This window comes from Tyto alba, unplaced genomic scaffold (assembly GCF_018691265.1).
Source record: "Tyto alba isolate M040663 unplaced genomic scaffold, T.alba_DEE_v4.0 Super-Scaffold_28, whole genome shotgun sequence".
Lineage (NCBI taxonomy): Eukaryota > Metazoa > Chordata > Aves > Strigiformes > Tytonidae > Tyto > Tyto alba.
The window spans coordinates 4183258-4205182 of NW_024881302.1; the positions used below are offsets into that span (position 1 = coordinate 4183258).

The 21925-nt window shown below is 53.4% G+C and overlaps 1 protein-coding gene across 3 annotated transcripts in view; it reads left to right on the forward strand.

Annotated features, from left to right (window-relative positions):
• Nucleotides 1-18569, forward strand: part of MAP2K3 (mitogen-activated protein kinase kinase 3) — a 34567-nt gene extending 15998 nt beyond the window's left edge. For all 3 annotated transcript variants that reach the window (XM_032989055.2, XM_032989057.2, XM_032989056.2), the window contains exons 2-13: nt 3633-3665; nt 4080-4149; nt 6013-6061; nt 8893-9006; nt 9500-9619; nt 10101-10217; nt 10375-10426; nt 11172-11299; nt 11947-12024; nt 14243-14382; nt 15182-15227; nt 15706-18569. In XM_032989055.2, coding sequence (XP_032844946.2) covers nt 3633-3665; nt 4080-4149; nt 6013-6061; nt 8893-9006; nt 9500-9619; nt 10101-10217; nt 10375-10426; nt 11172-11299; nt 11947-12024; nt 14243-14382; nt 15182-15227; nt 15706-15789 — 1031 coding nt within the window. In that variant the 3' untranslated portion in view covers nt 15790-18569. The remainder of the gene's footprint in view (nt 1-3632; nt 3666-4079; nt 4150-6012; nt 6062-8892; nt 9007-9499; nt 9620-10100; nt 10218-10374; nt 10427-11171; nt 11300-11946; nt 12025-14242; nt 14383-15181; nt 15228-15705) is intronic.
• Nucleotides 18570-21925: the final 3356 nt, after the last annotated feature.

Here is a 21925-nt window from a genome sequence, read left to right on the forward strand (position 1 = left end):
CCACTGCTGCCTTTTTGCCCACGTGGAAGGGGCTCTCTGGAAGGGAGCTGTGTTATTTTGTGCTTACAGCCACCCCTCTTGCAAGAGCCCAGTGCCCTGGGAAACTAGCAATTCTGGGATTTTCAGGTGACATAAAATGTTCTTCATGTTATAGCAATTCCTCCTGCACTGGCCCTGCTGGGATCCCAAACGTGGGGCAGATGGTGCTGAGGCCTCGCTGGTGAGAAGGAGCTGAGAGCAGCTGCCTGCGGGGGCTAAAAGCAAATGCTGCCCTGGGAGGTACTTGGGACAGAAGGGCTTGAATTGCAAGGTCTTGTCATGCCCATCCCACTGCCTTTTTGTTCTTCCCATTTTATTTTCCTCCCCCCACCAGTCCTTTCTCCACCCTCGTTCACCCTGAAACAGTGTGTGGGCTTTCCCTGGGGGGCTGCAGAGGGTCAGGATCAAGGTCACCTCCCGGAGGTGACACATCCAGCTCTGGGGCTTGTAGCAGGCAGCGCCGGGGCGCTTGGGGGGCAACTGTTGGGTAGCACAGTTGTGGGGAGACTGTGTCCCCATCTCCCATACTGGGAGCCTGCTCAGAGCTGGCTGTGCAGACCTTCAGGACTGCTTGTCTCTTTTTTTTTTTTCCTCTTTTTTTTTTTCCTTTTTTTTTTTTTTTTTTTTTTTTTCCGGGCTGCACTCGAGGGGAAGTGGTGTCTGCCCACTCCACCTCTGCCCGGCTGGACCCACACCCTTGCCACCAGCAGCGGGAGTTGCTTGCAGCAAGGAGCAGGATTTTGGGCCAGCCCGAAGCATGCTGGAAAGATCATAGCAAATTTTGGGAGAGCTGTAACAGGCGAATCCAATCTCCGCCTCAGCTCCCCCGGCTGCAAGGCGGCATCGCGGATGATTTTATTTCTGCAGGCATGGGCTGAGCTGGGTTTTCCACCGGCGTAGGTGGCCCAGCCAGAGTCTGGGAGTGGTGGCAGAATACCTCCGGTTTAATCAGTGCTTTTTCAGGTTGGAGCTAGGAAATGCTTTTTGGGGCTAGGCAGGACAGGGTGGGAAGGGGATTGTTGCTGAGCCTGGTGGTACAACGCTGGGAAGTCAAGGGCAGCAGTTTGGGGGTACGGGGAAATGCAGGGCTTCTGTTACAGCTGAGTTCGTGGGTGATGGCCAAGGCACAGAGGTATTAAATGACTCTCCTGTACGGTGCAGGGGGTTTGTAACAGGGAATTTCTGTGTCCCTTGCTGCCCCTCTAACCCATGCTTGCAAATCCACCCGCCTGCGAGCTTGGGCTTCACCGAACAACGCGCCCCATTGATTCCCAACCCCAGACTGGGTGCTCCCAGCTCCCTCCGGCCTCACTCCTGCAGCCAGGGCTGAGGAAGGGCTGACGCCACAGCCTTTGGGACGCCTGGCTCGGGGAGAGTGTGGACCCTGCTCCTGCCCCGTGAGTCACCGCGCTTCGGCCGGCGCTGCCAGGGGAGCCGGCGGCACAGAAGGCGCTTTGTGCCGGCTGTGTGGGGTTACTATGGCAATTGGGGAGAGGGAGGGCAAACGGATTAAGCAAAATACCAACTGGATTGGGGGGGCATTTCGGGGCTTCGTGTAGAGGTCTGGTTGGTAACTGCCTGGGGGGGCTGCGTGCAAACTGCTGTCTGCGTTTTGGAGCAGGTCGCTGGTGGGGGGGAGAAATGCTTGGGGCAAGGCGCCCGGTCAGCAGCGAGCTAAATCCATCCCCCTGGGTTGGGTGGGATGTGTGCCCACGGTGAGCTCCGCAACCTGCCTGGCTGCAGAAGGACTCTGGGGACCACAGCTTTTAGGTTCTGTGGTCGGCCCCCCTCGCTGAATAACAAGAGGCTGGGTGTGGGTATCCATGGATGGCATTTTTCCTTTGGCTTCATTTTGCGTTTGCTCCCATCGTTGCCCAACCAGGTATTTTGCACAGTATCATCAGGGGGCACGCTGGGCTAGTCCTCCTTCCAACCCTGCTGGGTGGGCGGTGGGGAAGGGAAACTTTGCAGGGTCACGAATTAGAAGCTGTGATTGCCATGATGTGGTCAGGTCTTCAGAGCTGGTTTCCAGCCAAGCAGGATCAGTTTGGAGCAGCTCGCTGGCTGGTTTTGTTGAGCTGGAAGTTCACATCGCTCCCGCACGGAAACTGTGCTATTCCCAGACTTTATGGGCTGGCTCTGATGCAGGAAAGGTGGCAGATAAGATGGGGATATGGACTGATCTGTGCCGATTCCCTCAGCAGGGAGGGATGCTGCTGCAACTTTTGCAGTATCTTGCAGTCCAGCTTCCACCTGCAGCCTCAGCGAGGTTTGCCTCTGGGGAAGGACGGGACTGGAAAAGTGGGTTTTGGGCACCCATCTTGGCTGAGGCATGTGGAGCTGATGGTGGACGTGTTCTGGGAACATGCTGGACATGTATCATCCTTCTGTCTCGCTGCTGCTGCGGGAGCTCTCGCGCAGTGCTGCATCTCCTGCTGAAATCCCAGCTCCTCGCCTCTCCCCTTCCTTCCCTGGCAGCCTTGGGAGTGCTGGACTTTGTCCACCAGCCTGTTCCCAGGAGCCAGACAGGTAGGAACCTTTTTTCAAGGGCTGTCCAAGTCCACTCCGAGCTGTCTGCTTCCAGCCCAGTGCCTGGATCACACCTCTTTGTTCCTGCTTTTTAATGCGTTTTCCAGGTCTGTGCAGCCAGAAGCATCTTTAGCTGCAAAGCACAGCTGCCCCTTTGTCTCTTTTGGGGGGGGATCAGGACTTGGATGCTCTCAGCTGTATCACTTCAGCCCCCATCCCAGTTCCTTATGGTCTGTTTATTTTCCCAGCGAGCTGGGGTAGGTGGGTGAGCTGTTTGCTGATGAAAGAGTGGCTGGGGCTTCAGTGAACAGCCTGGGGTTCGTGACACTACCGAGAGCTCCTTCTCAGCCCTGTACAGGTCTCTTCTGCCCATTGCTGCCAGCTAGAGCCCCATGCTGGTTATTTCTCATCCCTGCAGTTTCATCTGCAAGTGTTTGGCCTGCCCTGAACCCCTTTGCCCTCTACAGCAGTGGGTTATGTTATCTCAGCGCTGTTTGGAGTTGGGGAGGAGGGGGAAGAGAGTATCCTCTTGCCAGTCACTCCTGATGGGGTCATGCCTTGTCTGGCAGGGTCTCAGCCTCTGCAAGCCTGGATTTGTGGCTGGTTTGCTACTGGCTTTTATACTCGGTTCTGGTTTTGCCCTGGTTTCCCTTTGTTGGGTGTGGGGTGTTCCCTCTCCTGCTGGGAGTGACTCCTTGGTTTTGCTTGAGGTCTCGTGGCTGTCGTCCTCTGTGCCAGCTCCGTCCCAAACTGCAGAGTGGGTCTGCCTCGTCCCAGGAAGATCTGAGTGGGGGCTGTGGGGCAAGGAGGAGCTGGACAAGGGAGTGTTTTCGGGAGCCCTGTGCATCACTAATGGCGTGGGGACCTCTTGTGGCTGGAGAAACGGGGATCAGGCCAGGCTTTGCTGGGCTGGGCTCTGGCAGCCTGTGTCTGTGTGTCTCTGCCTGCAGAGCAGCAGGGAGAGCTCTCCTTGGGCTGTGCGTGGGTCCGTGAGGGATGTGGGGTGGGTACCCAGCAGGTCTGGACCATGAAGGCTGAGCTGGTGTCTCCCTTCTCTCTTTCAGATTCCAAAGGATCCTTGGAGCCGCACAAACCGGGTAAGCACCCAGCAGAAATGGCAGCCTTAACCCATCTCCTGAACATGAGCAGTTAAAATCCCCAAAGTCAGGGGACTGCTAATGGCCATGAAGTGTAAAGAGCACTTTTGGGGTGTCCAAGGAGCACTGCAAGACAGTGCTTGGCTGTGAGACTTTGAAAATGGTCTCTGTCAGTGCACCCCTAGGTATTTCTGCAGGCAGGTGCTCAACATTGAGACTCACTTGTGCTTCTGGCTCTTGCCTGAAATTTTGGGCAAATGGTCGTGAGCACTGTGACCTTGTCATCTTGCTGGGGCTGCAGAGTGTTAGGGGATCCAGGCCCTGCCTCTCCTACCTGGTGGCTGGAGGCGGGAGGATGCTCGAAGGAAGAAAAGTAAAAATGCCAGTTGCTAACATGTGCATATTCTCTTCCAGTGAAAAGCAAGAAGAAACGGGAACTGAGGATAACATGCGTCCCCATCAAACAGCCCGTTGCCAACACAACGTAAGTGTGTCTGTTGCTTAAAGCCAGACGGTGGTTCTTCAGAGCTGGATTCAACACTGTGTCAAGGGGAATGGCCCATGTAGACTTTACAGAATCAGGATAGTTCATTTTTTTCTCTTAAGCTCTGGCTTGCAGGTGATGAGAAGGAACTACACATGTATGCACACAGATACACAGTGTGTGTCTCTCTGGGAGGCGCCTGTGTGACTTGAAATGGCTGAAAGGCAAAGGCTAGGAGATGGCTTGGAAACTTTCTTCAGCCTTCCTGCCATGGCAGTGCCAATACCAAAGGGCAAAGGCATGGTGGAGAGAACAAATCTGCCCGAGGGAAGAAGAGGGAAAGGGTCTTAGTTCAGGGAGTTCAGAAGAGGTGGTAGCAGCTGGACCATGGCAGCAGCAGGGGGGTGAGGGTTGGGGGGATGCTCTGCATGGCAGGACACCCTCCCCTTGACATGTGCGTCAGGGCTAGTTTGTGTTGTTTGCATCTCCCTGTCTTGCTGCGAGGAGGACATGGATGTCTTGTTGCTGTGCTGGGCATCACTTGGTGCTGGGGGCTGGTGCCCAGCTATATCTTGGGGCACTGGAATTTCTCTCTGCCCTGTTTGTGTGGCTCATGCTTGTTATGCTGTGGGGGAGAGCCCAGGGTAGCAGTGCTTGATTTGACAAAGAGCAGACAGCTTAAATTCCTTTTCTGTGGTGCTCTTCCAAAACACCTTGGGCTGCATCTCCACCACTGAGCCTTGTTTGCTCCAGAAACCTTTTCTAGAGACTCTCCCAGCTCCAGGAGAGCAGTGAAATCCCCAAAGGGGAAATACCACTACCGAAACCCCCAGGTAGATAGGGCAGATCTGCTGGAGCCAGGGGAACTCCCCCATTAATGCTGTGCAGCCTAGCATGCATGTGCCGAGCCCTGCATGCAACAGCCACCTCCTTCCCCTGTGGGTGCATCTGTCTCTGCTCCTATGGGTGTTTGAATTTCCCCTGGAGAAGGCGTCAGGATGGAATTTGCAGGGTGCTTGTGTGCCCAGAGGCTGGTGCAAGCTATCTACAACTCCTTTTCTCTGTGCTTTTCGAGCTGCAGTGCAAATATTTGCATAGTGCAAGGCTTTTGCTGTGAGCCTGAAGTACTTCCTTGAAGCTGGAGGTTGCCTTATTGCTCTAAAGGCAATTGAGAAGCTAAACCAGTTGGGCAATCTCCACTCTTAGAAGGTGTCAGGGGATGGGGAGAGCAGAGAAGCGAGGCACGAGGGACAAAACGCTCTAAAAGTACCATGCTGCCTGTAATGGGAAGTGGGCAGCAATGAGGAAAAAAGCCACAAAGGAAGACTTTGCCTTTGCCTGCGTGATATTGTGCAAAGCGTGACACTGAAGTACTGCCTGCTCTGCCTGCCACGCTGCCTGAAACAGGCCTGCGAGTGTACACAAATGACTCACGGGTGAGGAATTACCTGTTGTTCTCTCGGCATGCGTTTTGGGCTACGTGGCTGTCCTGTGACAACACCTGCCTGTCAAAACATGACAGCTGAGCTGCTGTGCCACAGAAACGTCTCAGCCCGTCGCTCTCGGTTCCTCGGGCTCATCTCCTGAGCAGGGATGGTCTCGTAGCCTGTTGCTTTGATGCGTGTCTCACCTAGCTGACTCTCTGGGGTTCTCGCTGCCTGCGTGCAGCGAGTGCCTCGTGGGTGTGGGTTGAGATGTTACTGGCACGATGAAAGCATTTGTGAGCGTTTGGAGGGAGCTGGTTTGAACCCACGACAACAAGGCATGGTGGAAAGATGCGGCTGAAAGTCCTTGAAGGAACATGAAACCTGCCTCTGGTTAATGAAGCTGGGCTTTCTCCTGACTCTCTCTTTTTTCTTTCAGGCCCCCGAGGAACTTGGATTCCAGAGCATTCATTACCATCGGAGATAAAGTACGTGTCGATGTGTAGTTTCTTATTTGCTTCCAATTCTGTTTGCCCCATGCATGGAGAGTTTTATAGATCATGCCTGAAAACCTGTCAGGTTAGATCTTGAGGTTTCAGAGCACCTTGTGAGAAGGACGGTGCCCTCCTGGTGCAGCCTCACAGGATGCATCTTTGCAGGGATGAGACATCCCCCAGCAGGACCTTTCCCCTGAGGTGCAGTGGGGTGTCTGTGTGTGTTTAGAGCAGTGACTCTTGGGGAGCTGAACATGTCACCTCGTCTGCAAGATGGCTCGTCTCTGATCCCGTGCACTCGCTGGCTGGTCCCTCCTGCCTGCTGGCAGTCCCTGCGAGGCAGATGGGTAGCATCAAAGTTTAGGTGTGCGGTTTTGTCTGTAGTGGGAAATCACAGCCGTCTCTTGGCAGCCCCACCAGCCACCTTGGTCTGAATGGATGGGCCCAGCCCATGGGCCCTAAGTCAGTGTGGCCTCACCGCGCTCTCTGGCTGCTCCAAAGTCCCCTTTGTCCGGTGTACCCGCAGAGCTGTATTACTACCCGTGGCCCAGGAAAAGCTGGGCACAAAGCTTCATTCCAGCTCTCCAAAGCCTTTCCTAGTGACCTGATGAAAAACGCTGCTAGAAATAGCCACCGTCTCTCTTTTATTTCATTCTCTTGTTACGAGCTCTCCCGGGGCTGCAAAAAGCTGTTTGCAAGTGAGCTAAAAATACTGTGCATTGGATCAGCCCTATATCTAGCTGCTTACCTTCCAGGCTGGGAGGTGGCTTGGCTGGTGGGATCTGAGCCCCCCGGCCTCAGTGCAAGGTGTTAGGGTTAGGAGAGGGGAGAGGAAGCTTTGCCTCGGTCCAGGGAACAATCCTGCTGCCTTTTTCTGACCACTGTCATGTGTATTAATAGCTTGGGCAGAGATGCTCTCTGTAACAGCCTGGGCATGGTGTGTGCAAGGGGAGAGTGGTGTAGCTTGAGGAAAGCTCTCTAGACCTGCTTCCTTCCCTGCTCTGTCTGCTCCAGTGTTTTCAGGAGGGGTCTGAACCAGGTGTGTTGGCGTGACATGATGGAGGAAGAGGGCTTGGGCTGAAGGCCAGCTTTAGGTCATGGGGGTGGATCCTTCGGATCTGTGCAGGCGATGCCATGTGTCCCATTACCAGGGGAGGGGAGCGCCGGCTCTGTTGGTGCATCTCTTCTTGTTGCTGGGCAGGGCGATGCTGGTTCCTGGAGTGTGCTGGGAACTGCCAGCTTCTGGGGAAGCCTTAGGGTAAATGCCAGGAAAAAAAAAAAAACCCAAAACAATAACCTGGAACAACTGCAGAACACGTGTCCTGAAAAGCACCACCAGATCCTTCCTGGAGGCCCCAGCAGGAGCTGCGAGCCTGCACTGCTCCTCTGCCAGCTGCCTGGGGTGAGGCGTTGGACACGTCCCCCCCTTAGCCCTGCTCGCCTCATTTCTGGATCCACTGTCCTGCCCAGGAAAGGGCCGGCACCTTCCTGTGCTGGGCAGTGCATAGCTCAGTGCTGAGCTCAAGCACAGACCTCCCTTGCTCCCTGCCTCGGCCGCCTGCCAGCCACATCTGGCTCGAATAAACAGAGCCGGGGCTGGCGGGAAGGTCCGGTGGAGCTGGTCGCTGCTGGCCGTGCCGTGGCCAGTGCCAAGGGAAGCTTGCTGGCCAGGAGCCCAGCAGCCGCACATCCCAGCTTGGCTCCTTAACGCCAAAGGCTATTTCCTCTCCGCTCGGGGCGTAGCTCACAGGCACGGTATCCGGCGCTGTGCCGTGCATGTTTCCCACCCTCGCTGCCTTTGTGGCTACTGGGGCAATTTGGCATCCTGGTATTATTTTTGTTCCCTGAGACCAGAGGAAAACTGGAGGCTGGATAAAGCCTGGCTAAAAGAAGGCCTGTGACTTATTAGGAGCGATGAACACAGCGTCCAGAAATAGCCCATGTCTCACTCCGTTTGGGCCCTGCGCAGAAGAGCAGGCAATTACAAGGTAATGCGTCTTTAGGGAGACTTGTTCATGGGTTGCACAGGAGCTCGCTGGCTCCCTGTTGCATGGGGCATTTGCTTGTCTGAGCACTGGCAATGGGTTTTTTCCAGCTTGAAGTGAGACTTAGGTAGTTGTTCTCTCCTAAGCTTCTTTGTTGGTGTTAACTTACGTTTTACCTTGCTGGCTGCTTTCTGATGGTGGGAGAAAGTATTGAAAGCCTTTGAAAATATTGAAAGCATTTGAAAGTATTTGAACTCCCTGATAATTAGGAATGAAGTTGCTGGGTTTCTGCGTGCACCATCCCATCTAAGAGAGGCTTTTTACAGGCGGAGCTGTATTCAGACACGTAGGTGTGTTTGTGACTGATGATCTCTTGGGATGCAGGGCGAGGTGGGGGATCCCCGGATGCTCACGGGGATTTGGAGCTGTGGCAGAAGTTCCTGACTGCTGCCCGTGTTGGCACAGCAGCTGTTAAAATCCTGCAAGTAGTTCAGTAACCGCAGAAATACCTTTGTGTGGGTAATCCCGAGCAGGCAGAGAGGCACCAGCCTTTGGTGCCCTTTCCAGTGGCAGCATGCCCTGGCTTAAAGGATGAAAGTCCTGATCTCTAGCTGCAGAGGGGGAATTAAATGAGCCCTGGTGAGTATGGGGTGAGAGGGTTTGGGCTCTGGTTCAACAGAGCAAAAAATATACTTATCTTCTCTAAGTGTGGTGCCTTTGGAGTCCTGTAGGTACCGTCGTTTGGAAATGCTCTGCGTGAGTGCACCGCAAGCATCGGACCTATGCTGATGTCCTTGTTAAATGTGCTTGTATCTGATTATTTTGTTTCTCTCCCTAAAGAACTTCGAGGTGGAAGCTGATGACCTGGTGGCTATTTCGGAGCTGGGCCGCGGAGCTTATGGCGTGGTGGAGAAAGTCCGGCATGCACAGAGTGGCACCATCATGGCTGTGAAGGTGAGGATAGCTGCTTGGTGAAGGGGATGGAGGTCAGGATGTGCAGCTCCAAGGGAGCAGAGAGGCCCTGCTGAGGTCCAGTGGCCACGGCAAAATGGGGACAGGCTTGTTTTGGTTTGGCAGCCTCCGGTATTCCTGGCGTGGTTCGGGTGTTGAAGGGTCTGTGCTGATGCTGGGTGGGCACTGTGGGATTGATCAGCAGGGTTTGAAATCCAGGCATGGTGCCTGCAGTTACATAGTGCAAGGTTTGGATGTCAGAGTGCCTGTCCAGGCTGCTGGCCTGATCCTGCATCCGCTGCAGAGCTTGCCAAGGGCTTGTCATTCAGTAAGTTGCTGTCTGGAGGAGGGAATCTGAGCATCTCCTGGGTGTTGGTGGCTGCAAAATAAACATAAAATGCTTGTCCTGGCCTCAGAACTGCAGAGCCTCTGAGTCAGATTGAGGAATAGTGGTGTTATCTCACCTACATCAAACCCCTCTGCTTATTTGTCTCAGAGGATTCGAGCGACTGTGAACACTCAGGAGCAGAAGAGGTTATTGATGGACTTGGACATCTCCATGAGGACAGTCGACTGCTTTTACACCGTCACCTTCTATGGAGCCCTCTTCCGTGAGGTACCGAGCCGGTGGATGGCTAGTGGGCTACACAGAACCTGGGGCTCGTGTGATTGCACTGAAGGCACTAAACTGTGCCAAACCACCTCTGCTTTCCTCAACCCAGCTGGGATGTTTGAGATGCTACCATGACTTAAAGTCAAAGGCTTGCCTCCTTCAGGCAGCGTTGACCAGGTCCTGTTCCTCACTTCCATGGTAGATACCCAAGCACGTTGTCCATGTCCCGGACTGACTTCGGGGTGGACCCTCAAGGGAGGCCATCGCAGGTAGTTTCGGTGGTACCTGGACATCTGTGCCCATCACTATCTAGTGTGGAGCCTGTGTTGCTGGTGGTGTGGCCAACGGTGGCTGCGTGGCAGAGACCTAGGCCTGCCCTGTGTGGAAGTGGCAGTGTCCATTTGTCCATCTGTCCCCACCACTCCCTTCAGCTCCCAGGGATTTCCAGGGAATTTCCTCTCAACTGCTTTCTCTCTGTCCACAGGGTGATGTGTGGATCTGCATGGAGCTTATGGACACCTCCCTAGATAAATTCTACAAGAAAGTACTGGAGAAGAAGAAAACCATCCCTGAAGACATTTTGGGGAAAATGGCTGTGTCTGTGAGTGCCTCTTGGGTTCTTACCTGGTTTTGTGCATCCCCTGAGCCTGTTGGAGGTCTCTGAGGCCCATGGCATGTGGAAATGGGGGGTGTGTTTGCAGTGAAAGGCTAGTGCTCTGTGCGACTAATGGGTACTCTTTCACTCTGTTTGTCCCCAGATTGTACGAGCTCTGGAGCATCTGCACAGTAAACTATCTGTAATCCATAGAGGTAAGTGCCGGATGAGGTTAGCATGCTGTGGCTGAAGATCTAGTCTTGAAATAAGTTATGTGAGGACTCCTTTCCAGGAGGTGTGTGTTGTGTCGGACAGATCTAGACGCCCAAAGCTTCTGCCTGAGATCTATCCCTCGTGTATCTGCTTGCGTGATGTTGTTCTCTTCCTCCTTTCCAGTTGAAGGGTTGAATATAATTAAATACCTCATTACCTGTATTTTATGGGCCTATATATGCCTTGAAGGCAGCTCTTGGGGACAAAATCCCCAAGCCTTCCTGGCTGAGTAGTTCTAGCCAGGTGAGGGCTGAAGGAGATCTCAGCAAATCACAGTTGGGAATTGTAACACCCAGGTCCTGCTCTTCCTCCTAGTATAGTTCCTTGTGTAGTTGTGGACAGATCTTGATGAGCATGAGACAAGCTGTCCTGAGAACTTGGTAGAGTTGGGCTTTTAAGGCTGTGTTGGGTGCATAAACCTCTCCTTAGGAGCTGGGCATTAATTTGCCAGCCACCTTTTGACCTTCCTCATTAAAGAGGAGGCCTGTTCTGGCTGAAGGGCATGGTTATAGTTTTCCCTGTGAACAACTTTTGTTGAAATAGAACACTGATGGGGTTTTGTCTCCTTTCCCTTGTGTTGGGGCCTACCTGGTCCCCTCCCAGGTTGGTGGGGAGTTGTCCATCTTCTCTCAGCCTCTGTGATACCTCTGCAAAGGCCCAATCTGCCTCTCTTGTTCTCTCTCTTAGACGTGAAACCTTCCAATGTGCTGATCAACAAGGAGGGACACGTGAAAATGTGCGACTTTGGGATCAGTGGCTACTTGGTGGACTCGGTTGCGAAGACCATGGATGCTGGCTGCAAACCTTACATGGCTGTAAGCGTGCTTGTGTGGGACCGGGGCTGGCAGCCTTCAGCTGCCTTCAGCCTTGACTCGAAGGGGCTGCTGCTTAGAAATCAGTCTTGGTTCAGCTCTGTCCTGAGACAGAAACCACTTCAGAGTGCTCTGGGCTTCCTGACTCAGCAGAGTCCTCCAAGGATGGGATTACCCTCCCTGTAAACCCTGCTGTGTATGTTAATCCCGCAGCAGACTCTTCCTCTGACACCTTCCATTTGCAGAAGGGTAAAAGACTGGCTGGTGCTGATTGTGGCTGCTCCTTGTTGGTTAGGAAATGCTGAGGGTTTTTTTTGGCAGGATCATTTAATTTCATCCTCAACACAATATGAATTTCCCTTTTTGCCATCTGTGGCATCTGTGTGGGTAGCTTGTGCTCCTGGGGCAGGGGTCATGCTGCAGGGATAGTACAAGTCTCACTCAGGAGCTGGAGGGGAGGGTTTATATGGGTTGTGTGGAGCAAGACGTGGCTTTCATCAGCGCTAGATTGAACCTCAGACCCTGCCTCCGTGGGGACATGAGCCAGGGAAATCCACCCAACCTGGGTTTTAGAGCCATAAATGTCCTTTGTGGTGTGTGCACTGGGAAAATGAAATAGAGTTGTAATATCTTCTGTTTTGCTTTTACAGCCGGAAAGAATAAACCCTGAGCTGAACCAGAAGGGCTACAACGTGAAGTCGGATGTCTGGAGTCTGGGGATCACAATGGTAATGCCAAGGGCTGGGACCAGCGCCCTGCAGCCCTGGGGTTGGGATGGGGTCTGTGCTGGTGGGGCTCTACCCCTGCCGTGAGCAGTGGCAGCTGGTGGCTTCACCCCTGGGTGGATGCCCACTGAACGGGACTAAATTCTGAGTGAGATAGCTCAGGGTGGGAGATGAATCACCCAGGGCACAGGGTGGAGGTGCTGCCCTGTGCACACAGGGGTACCTCACCCCAGGGCAGGTAGCTGTGAGCTGGGGTGTGCAGCCAGTGTTGCCATCACTGCTGTGGCTCTTGCCACATTGGCTGGCAAGCTCGCCAGGAGATAATCCATTTTCTGCCCCTTCTCTTTCCTCCACTCCCTTGTTGCATGTTCCTCCAGGATTCTGGGGGATGCATAAAGGCCTGTTATTCCCACGTGGTTCCCCTTGTACCCCTCCACTTGGTTTCACAGAGCTACTTGTGTACAATTCCAGCTCCAAATAGCTCCAGTTAGCTCTGAACTGTGTTGGTGTGGATGGCAGACTCCCAGGGGGCAATATCTGGATGACAGTGGGTTTAGTTGGGCATCTAAGAGTCTGGCTTTTAATTGCTCTGCAGTTCCCCATGTGCTGGCCGGAGATGTAATCAGTGGAACGGGTTTTGCTGCAGCGGGGTCACAACTTTCCTGCATGCACCCCACTCCCGTGTTAGCAAAACCTCTCAGGAGTATTGGGGCGAGTTAGCCCGCCCTGCTGCAGCGAGGGATGCTGTGCATGGTTTGCAGCAAGTCCTGCCTGCAGGGTAGCTCAGAGCAGCCAACAGGAAGGGGAAATACTTTCAGTTCCAAAATTGCAGCTGCTCAGGATGGTTTATCTACCTCCTGCAAGAAACGGATCTTGCAGAAAGCAGCTGAAATCTTCTGGCGCCAGAGGAGAAAGGAAATCCCAGCTGTTGGCTCGAAGGGGATGCCGCCCGGGAACGTCTCTCGCTTTTCAGGAGACTATCTCTCTGTGGGTAGATTATTTTCAGGAATTTTTCCTGCGCCCTGTTATCCGTGCCCCTTGTTTTGGGCACTGCATCCCTGTGTTTGTGTGTGCTGCACCGATCTTTTGGTAAATAGTCCCTCTTTCCCAACCAGTCTTGTCCGCAGTGCCAAACCCAAGCCCCTCTCCTTGGTGTTCCTGAGCCAGTTCAGAGCAGAGCTGGGCTGTCTGGCTGGAAATGTAAACAGCTCCAGCTTTCTTCCCAAGATGCAGGAAGCTGTGGGATGGGAGACTGCATGAATGACGAAATCTCTGAACCTTTCCAAAGCTGGAGAGGGGACCTTGCTGAAAGCCTGCCAGCCTGCAGCTGAACAGAGCCCTGACCTGTCTGATTCCCTCTAATGTTGCCTTCCTGGGCTGGCTTCCTGTTTTTTTTTTTTTTTTTATTTCTGAAGGGGTTTGATTGATTTCAGACTGGCTGGTTTTAGGGCCATTGAGTTGCAGGGCTAATCCAGGCCTTTCTGGGCTGGTGGCTTCATTCAGTTTTCCAGCAGCAGGAGCTCGAGCTCCCCTGACCTGAGCCAGAGGCAGGTGGGGGGTATCTGGCTCTGCTCTGCTTCCTTTTAGGTTTTTTATTCCTCTCATCCTGTCCCACCCTGCCAGGCAGGTCTGAAGGGTTGTGTTGCCCATTTTGAGATGGGAGCTGACCGTTGGCATGAGGAGACTGCCCAGGAGCTGTGATGGGCTTTTCCCTGCCTGAATGCGTGATGGAGCAGAGGTGACTTGTAGGAAGGACCCAGTAGTCAAGGTGGTTTTGGCAAAGATCTTCATAAGTGATGTTCTAACACTTGGATTTTTCTTGGGTTTGTGGATTTTTGGTTTTTTGAGTCAAGCTCATACAGTACTAGCCTGAAGCCCAGAGGCTGCCTTATGGCGAGCAAAGCACTTTGGAAGCCAGTGCAGAAATGGTGTGCTGTTATTATTATCTTTTTAAATAATCCCATTTTACATATCTTTGGTGGCTTTCTGTAAATGCATTAATATGCTGAGCCAACCTCAAAAGGAAGTATTTTTGGCCTCTGGGTCTTTGTATTTAAAAAAAAAAAAAAAAAGAGAGAGAGAAAAAGTGGTATGACCCAAATTGAAAATGGTATGTAAGGAAAGAGGTTTTTCACTTTGAATCCGAGCTGGCTGAGGTAGGCAGGCTGTGTTGGGGTCATGCTTGTCGCCGTGTCTCATGTCAGCCTGTCTCCATCCTCAGATCGAACTGGCCATTCTCCGCTTCCCATACGAGTCCTGGGGGACCCCCTTCCAACAGCTCAAGCAAGTGGTGGAGGAGCCCTCGCCCCAGCTGCCCGCCGACCGCTTCTCCAAGGACTTTGTGGACTTCACGGCGCAGTGGTGAGTCTCTGACAGGGACTGGTGGCTTCTCCCAGCCTGGCTGAAGAGGAGCCCTTATCCACGGGGGTTGGAGCAAAGTGTGGCGCTGGGTTTGCCATCACTTGGGAGCCCATCTCTCCTCACCCCACCGAGGTGGGTGCGTAGCCATGGCAGGAAGCGCTGCCCGAACTGGTTTTGCTCTCGGCCTGACTCACCCGGGCTGGTTGGAAGGTGTGAAGGTTTCTCTTCTCCTTTTGCCATGGCTGCTGCTGAAATTTTGGTGGTTTCTGGCAAAGCGGCAATGAAACAAGAACGAACCCCTGGCAGTGCCTCTGTGTCTCTGGGTGAAAGCTGATTTGTGGTTTTGTGGGTAACTGCTCCCCTCGGGGTGTTCTCTGCTCCCTGTGTGCTGCTTGGAGCTGCCGGGCAGAGGTGAGCCCACCAAGGCAAGGCTCGCCTTATGGGTGGTGGGAAACCATCTCCTCTCCTCCCCTTTTGTTCTGGGCTGTGCAGACAAGCAAGACTGTGTAGGGCAGACTGCAGCGAGCTGCTTGGCTTGTGCCTTTCGTGGCAAAACACTGAGTTGCCCTTTCCCAGTTACCTGCCTGGCTGCTTTGCTGGTGGTTCAAACCTGCCTGGCCAAGGACAGAGAGGAATGAGTGCTGCTCACAAGAAGGGTGTCATGTTGGTTGGGAAAGGGGGATCCCCTGTGACAGACCACATGCAGCAAAAGAGAAAGATACTACATCCTTTCTCTCCCATTTCTCTCCTTTTTTTTTTTTTTTTTTTTTTTTTTTTTTTTTTTTTTTTTTTATTCCAGCTTAAGGAAGAACCCTGCTGAGCGAATGAACTATTTAGAACTTATGGTAAGTGTGGAGCCATTTCTACTCCTCTTTATCCCAGCGTATTTCGAAAGTCAAATGAATGGTCTCACAGGTCCTAGGGAAATGGGACAACAGGATGTGCGGGTGATTTTTCAGGCACAGAGCAGGATGGGTGTAGCATGTCTAAGGTGGAAGCGTGGGTTGATTTCATGGGTGTTAAGGTCAGGGTTTCTAGGTGTTTTCTCCCTGTGTCCTATCTCCTCTTGGTGAGTTTAGACTTCAAACGATGATAGTAGAGCTGCCAAGGTGGGCTGTCCCACGGGGGTTGAACCTAGGAACGCCAAACCTGAAAGAGTTAATCTTTAAGCTAAAGGATGGCGTCCCTGGGAGCCTGGGGAGGAGGTTGGTGTCCACCTCTCCCCCAGCACCTTGCCAGCTGCGTGACATCCCCCAGGGACTGCTCTTGGGCTTTACCTGTCCTTGGGTGTCAGCTGATGATATTCTTTCACCTTGTTGGCAGGAACACCCTTTCTTTACCTTGCACGACACCAAAGAGACTGACATGGCCTCCTTCGTGACAGAGATCCTCGGGGAAGACTCTTAACTCAAACCTCATGGCTTCGTGCAGTCCCCTCCATCCTGGCTTCCCCGCAGAAGAGCAAATGAGGACTCGAGTTAATGGTGGTTTGCACAAATCGCGCTTCCCCAATCTGTGGGCATCTCTGGCCCCATCCGGCCTTGCAATCTCTTTTCTCTTTGCCCTGTAAAGAAAATCCCCCAGAACGAGCCTTTTGAAGCCAACACCTTTCCAACTAAGCCACGGAGACTGAAGGCTCTGGAGTTCCCTGCTGATGCCAGCATATCCCTCGCGGGGAGAGGACCGTGCCTGAGCGGGGCCGGGGCAGAGGCTGCCAGAGGACATCTCCCCTCCCCAGCACCCTGGTACACAGCGCAGGGGGTTTGTGTTTCTTTGCTTCCTGGGGAAGGCAGAGAGAAAAAAAATGCTGCTGCTGTGCTTGCCCCACTCTTCTCCCCTGCCTGCCCAAAGCCCCTTCCCCAGAGTCTGGTGTCGCTCGCCTTCCCTTTGTGCCTGGCTCTCTGCCCCCAGGAGCCTACGCAGCTTTTTAGGGGGATGTGGGGTTCCCTGTGTATGCTGCTGTTCACACCAGAGGCTGTTTTAATGCCTGGCTCTGACATCTTAATGACCCTTTGAGGCAGCACCAGACTGGGCGTTCCCCTCCCTCAATTGATACAGCACTCCCTTGAGAGGGGGCGGGGGAAAAAAAGCCCCAAACCTTTTTCGATGAGCCCACCTTGACACAAGCCGCGACCCACGCTGTCCCAGCGCCTGCCCACGGGACTTCATCCAGCACACAGCGCTCCCTTCACGTGGGCACAAGGTGATGGAGGGACAAGCAGGTCCCCGGGCTCTGCTTCTTGCCTCTCCAGCCCCGGGCTGGGAGGACACATCCCCGCTCCGGGCATCTCACGCCTTTCGCAGCCCCTGCCTCTGCCTTCCCTGGCTCCTGGAGAAGATGATGCTCCATCTCCCTTCCAACCTGGAGCTCATGTAAGACCTCACACTGTGACACCCGCTCGGTTTGGAGGCTCTGCTTGCACCCTTCGTGTCCCAAACTGCCTTCAAACCCTCCAGCTGCCCGCCGAGGTGTCAGCCGAGATCGAAACCCCAGTGACTCGCCTGGGGGCTGCCGACAGTTGTACATTTTATGTCTATATATAATGGACTTTGTAACATGTTTCCTAGTTTTAATCTAACTTGCTATAAATTAAAGCCCTTCTGTGTGGGAGGAGGGAGGAGCAGTTCCTTCTCCGCTAACAAATCCACTGTGAAAACCTGATGTGTTTCCCCACTCTCCCAGCCTGAGCACTCTGCAAGGTGCTACGGGAGCAAAAGGGATTTCTGTCTTCTACTGTATATGATCACAGGATAAACGCACCGGCTGTGGATTTTGTTGTTTTTTTTAATAGATTGAGTTTTCAGAGGGATTTTTTTTTTTCTTTTCTAATATATATTTGTGTGTGTGTATGTGTGTGCGCAATATACATATATATATTATATATTTTTAAATCAATGATGAATGCGTGAATGTCTATGCAGCCAGCAGATTTGGTGAAATGGCTAGCATTTTTCTGGCTTAATTTGGGGTGGTGGGGACGGGGTCACTAGAAAACGCTGTGGTTTAAGAGACTTTTTTTTTTTTTTTTTTTTAAAAAAAAAAGGGCATCTATTTTTTAACTGAGTCTTTAAAAAATATTTTTCCTGAAATTCATGCCCTGGAGGTCTGGATTTCAGGGTGCATTGCCAGCATTCGGGGTCCCCCACCCAATGCAGAATGATGTCCCCTTAAATTCATTGCTCCCCGCTCCTGCAGCCCAGGGTTTGAAGTGGTGCTGGGGTCCCTCTGCCTGGTCTTGGGGCTGTTTGACACCAGCTTATTCCTGGAAGCTGCTTCAGGGCAAATGGTTTTCAGCCCTCCTTGCCCCAGTGCTGGGGCATCACCCAGCAGCTCTTTTCCCCCCTCTGATCCCTTTCTCTGAGACGACAAACCCTGGGAGAACCAGCCCAGGCTGAGCAGGACAAACCCTGTTCGGCTTTGGTTCAGCCCTGACCCCCCACCTCACCTCTTTATATAAAATAAGAAAGTGATGGATGTTCTGCACGTCTCTCTCCTCGGTCCCACTCTGCAAACCACCCGATGCTCTCCGGGAGCACCCGCACCCTCACCCGCTTGGTTTGACACTTTGCAGCTGAGATGTACAATTGTATTTTTTTTTTTGTTTGTTTGTTTTCATAGTTGGTTACTTTGGATTGTTTTTTGTTTTGATGTTGAGCTTTTGTGTTTTCCCCTTCTCTCCTTGTTTTGACCCCTTTCCCCTTTCTTTATATCACCCTTTTTGGGGCTTTGGGGAATGGTGATTTTTTTTTTTTTTGCATGTTTTGTTTTGCCTTTTTTTTTTTTTTTTTTCTGAATTTCTCCTGGAGAAAATCCCGATTCCTTTATTTTGGGGAAAGGGAGCATCTGCCCTTTCAAACACGGGGGAGATGCCTCTGGGGTGCGTTTGGGCCCCTGGGGATGAAGCAGGGCTCTGCTGAAGGGGCAAATACTCCACAGCCGTGTGCCATCTGCTTCATTCAACGTGGGTCTTACCTGTCCCCACTTCCCACAGTTTCTGTCCTGCTGCGTCCCCTCTGCTGTCGTGGGAGGGGGGACACAGCAGCAGCCCTGGGGGGGATCCAGCTTGGCTTTACGCTCGACAAGGATTTTGGTTTGCATCGGAAGCCCCTCTCGCCTTGTATTTTTGAGAACGGTCTGTACTCATGTCTAAACCCAGACGTTGTTTTCAATAAAATTCACCCTCCAACCTGCTTCTTGTCGCCTCTTTTGTTGCTCTTTGAGCATCAGTTCAGCCTTCTGGGCCCTCCTCCCGGTAGGGCTCCTGCCACCCGTGGGCTTTTTTCTTGCACCGTGGGCTAACGCTGGTCCTAACTTGGGGGTGGGGGTGGGTTATACGAACGAGGACCCCCAGGAGCACCCCCCCCCCCCCCCCCCCCCAAATGACGGTGGGCAGGGGGGTGCCTCTCGAGATGCTGGGGTCTGGCTGCTCGGGGCAGGAGGGGAGTGGGGTGCCCCCCCCCCCCCCCCGGCGTGGGGGGGTCCCGGGGGCGGCAGGGGCTGCCCACGGCCGCGAGAGGGAAGCAGCGCCCGGGGGATGCGCCTCTGCCAGCGGTGGGACCCGGCGGGGTTCACCTTCTCCCCACGCACCCCCCAACCCGCGGAGGGAGTGTTCGTGTCCCCCCCCCACCTCCCCAGCACCCTCGGGGGTACGTGGCCGGGATTAGGGTGGGGGGGGCATTGCCTGGGCATCATCCCTACGGGCGGTGGAGCTGCAGGTTTAGTAGAGGGGGTGTTATTTCACACACACACACACACACACACACCCATACAATGGGGCAAGGAGAAGACTGATGGCTCCCTCCCCAACTATTTTCCCTGTCAGCCCGCCAGCCAGGAGCAGGCTGGGGACATGGGGTCCCTCAAGCACCGGGAATTCGGTGGCCGTGCTCTGCCCGAAGATGGAACCAAGGGGTGTCAGTGATGCTGTGGGTGAGCAGGGACCTCAGGAAAACCCCCCAGTCCATCCATGGGGAACACACTCGGAGGGAGCCCATCCTGCCGTGGGGCTGGGGTCGAGCTGGAGGGCTCTCTGTTTCAATTATCAGCTTAATTACCATCGAGACCCATTAAAAATGCATCAGTGCCTCTGAGGAAAGAACTTCAGGAGAAGTGGAAAATTCATCACTTTGAGTTCCCTTATTAGGAGAAATGGTGTTTTTTCTACACTCCCCTCCCCCCCCCCCCCCCCCCCCCCCCCCCCCCCCCCCCCATTTGTCTCAAGTACAGCGCAAAAAGATTATTTCTGCGCGGTGACTTCCCCATGGGTCTATCACGAGGTGCAAACAGGCTGTGCCCAAACCTGGGCAAGGAGGACACAGGTCTTGCTGCAGAGAAGGGAAGACTCAGCACACCCAACACTGGGAGAGGACACCAGGACCATCAGACCTGCAGCAGCTCAGTCCTCCTGAATTTAAGGGCCGACAGCTTTCACCCGCCCTTTGCCGAGCAGCATGTGTTGGGAGAAGTCTCTCTAAGAGAGCAGACCCCCGAATGTGCTCTCCCAATACAGCCGTGGGTGTCTGTGCTGGTCATACTGGCCCTTTGGTGGGCTGGTGGGTCTCTCCAGGAGCTGCTGAGCTGGAGCTCACGCCGTTCCTGAAGAGCTTCTTGCGGAGGAGGGCTGGCTAATAGCATTAGCAGGGGGTGTGATGATGCAGCCAGTTTTCTGGGGCTGTGGGTTACTTATTTAGCTTAATTTTTCTTCTTTTTCTGAAAGTGGCTGAGACTGTATCTAGGGCGGGGTTTTTTTTGGTTCAGGTGGCCCGTGGGCACCTTCTAGATCAATAGTGTAAATTAGAGAGTTCATGCAGGCCATTGGGTTGTGCAAGATGTGTTCAATCCTCCCCTAATCGCTGTCTCACTCTGAAACTTCCAACGCTCCTGCTCTCGTAGCACCTAAGTGCTAATGAGCTGAGGCTGCAGAATACCAATGAGACCTCAGGAATATGGATCAGCCTTTCCAGGCCCAGCCAGGCTGGCCAGAGGCTTTAAAATCATTTTAGCTGGCACCTGGAGGGACTGCTGCAGCTCATCAGAGAGGGAAGGGGTTAAGTGAGGTGCAGTTGGGTGGAGAAGTTCTTTACTGCCTATGGTGATGCTGCTGCCAATGTCCCCCAGCTCTTCTCTCCAGCAGAAGGGTAGGTGGCTTGTTTTGGGTGTGAGGAGAGCTTAAGCTCTGGTTTAATCATGAATATCCCAGTGCTTTTGTGCCCTCCCTTTTTTCCCTTGCTAATTGGTCATCCCTGGATATGAGTTTCTAAGCTTTGCTCCGTTTTCACCACTAGCTCAGGTAAAGCATTTCCAAGCTTTTTTCTGTCCATCCTAGCAGCCTGGTTTGCAAATCCAGCCCCAGTGTGTGCGTATTTATGGAGTGAATGATGGGACCGGTCCATGGGCAGTCGCTTTGCTGCTGTGTTCCCCTGGGACTTGCACCAGGGCCAACAGCAACTCCCCATTCATGGGGTGCTGGAAAATTGGGGTGATTTTTCTATCGCCTTCAGCAAGAGCCCCAAAGCAGGGGGGAAAACTCCCAGCTTGCCCAGCAAACACAGACCTCCTGGCTTCCCTCTCCGCTTGAAATTCCTGTTGATTTTTCAGAGGTGGGAATGCTGGTGGGGAAACGTGGGGGTGGGAGAACGAAGCCTTAGCAGTGCAAAGCCTGAAAATATCGAAGCTTGCAACAAACTCTTTGGGGGGGCTGAGGAGGTCACCTCCTACACAGGGAGCCCTGGTCCTCTGGCAGGTTGGCCTGGAGGCTTTCCAGCCCCTGTGAGCGGTGGCTCTGGCCCCTCACATGCTGCGTTAACCTTTCTTGAAATACCAAGCGGTGCTGGAACAGGCTGTTTATTTCCAGACGCCGGGAGCGGCGGCGAGTGCTTCAGGCATGTGGGCAGAGGGCTGCGGAGAAGCCTGGTGAGCCAAGGGTGGCTTTTGCACTTGATTTACATCTTGGAGCAGCTCAGAGTGGAGGAGACAGGAACCTTGATAAACCAAAGCAGTTACCTTGATATCAGCTGTGTTTTCCTCAGTGTCATTCCCCGCTCAGGGCTGCTTATGTCTCTCGTAGAGTAATATGCTCTTTTCTTCTTATGGAAGCTGAGACTTCATAAATAAAATCCAAGGTTTCAGACAAAAGCTTCGACTTGGATCTGAATCTGCCCCAATGCCATGAAGCATGCACTGTGTGCGTGGCTTCTCTGAGCATCTCTGCTCTGGCTCAGCAAGGCAATTAATTATTTCCTAGGTCATCTCGACCCTCTGCAAAGGCCCTGCAGAATATCACCGCCTGCAACAGGTCCCGTTAAGCGTTGGCAATGAGAAGCTATTGAATGAGGTTGAGGGTACCCTGGGTTGTGACTGTGCAATGGACATTGTGCCCAGTGAGCCCTTGCTGGTGGCAGGAGGTGTTTAGCTTGTGTGCAGCCCCCCCCAGCCCTGGGAAGGGGAGCCCCAGGGACGTTATTTGCCTCTCCCCCTCGCAGGGCTCGTAATCACTGTGTAAATACACAGCAGCTGCCACGCGAGTCCGGCGCTGCCTCACCC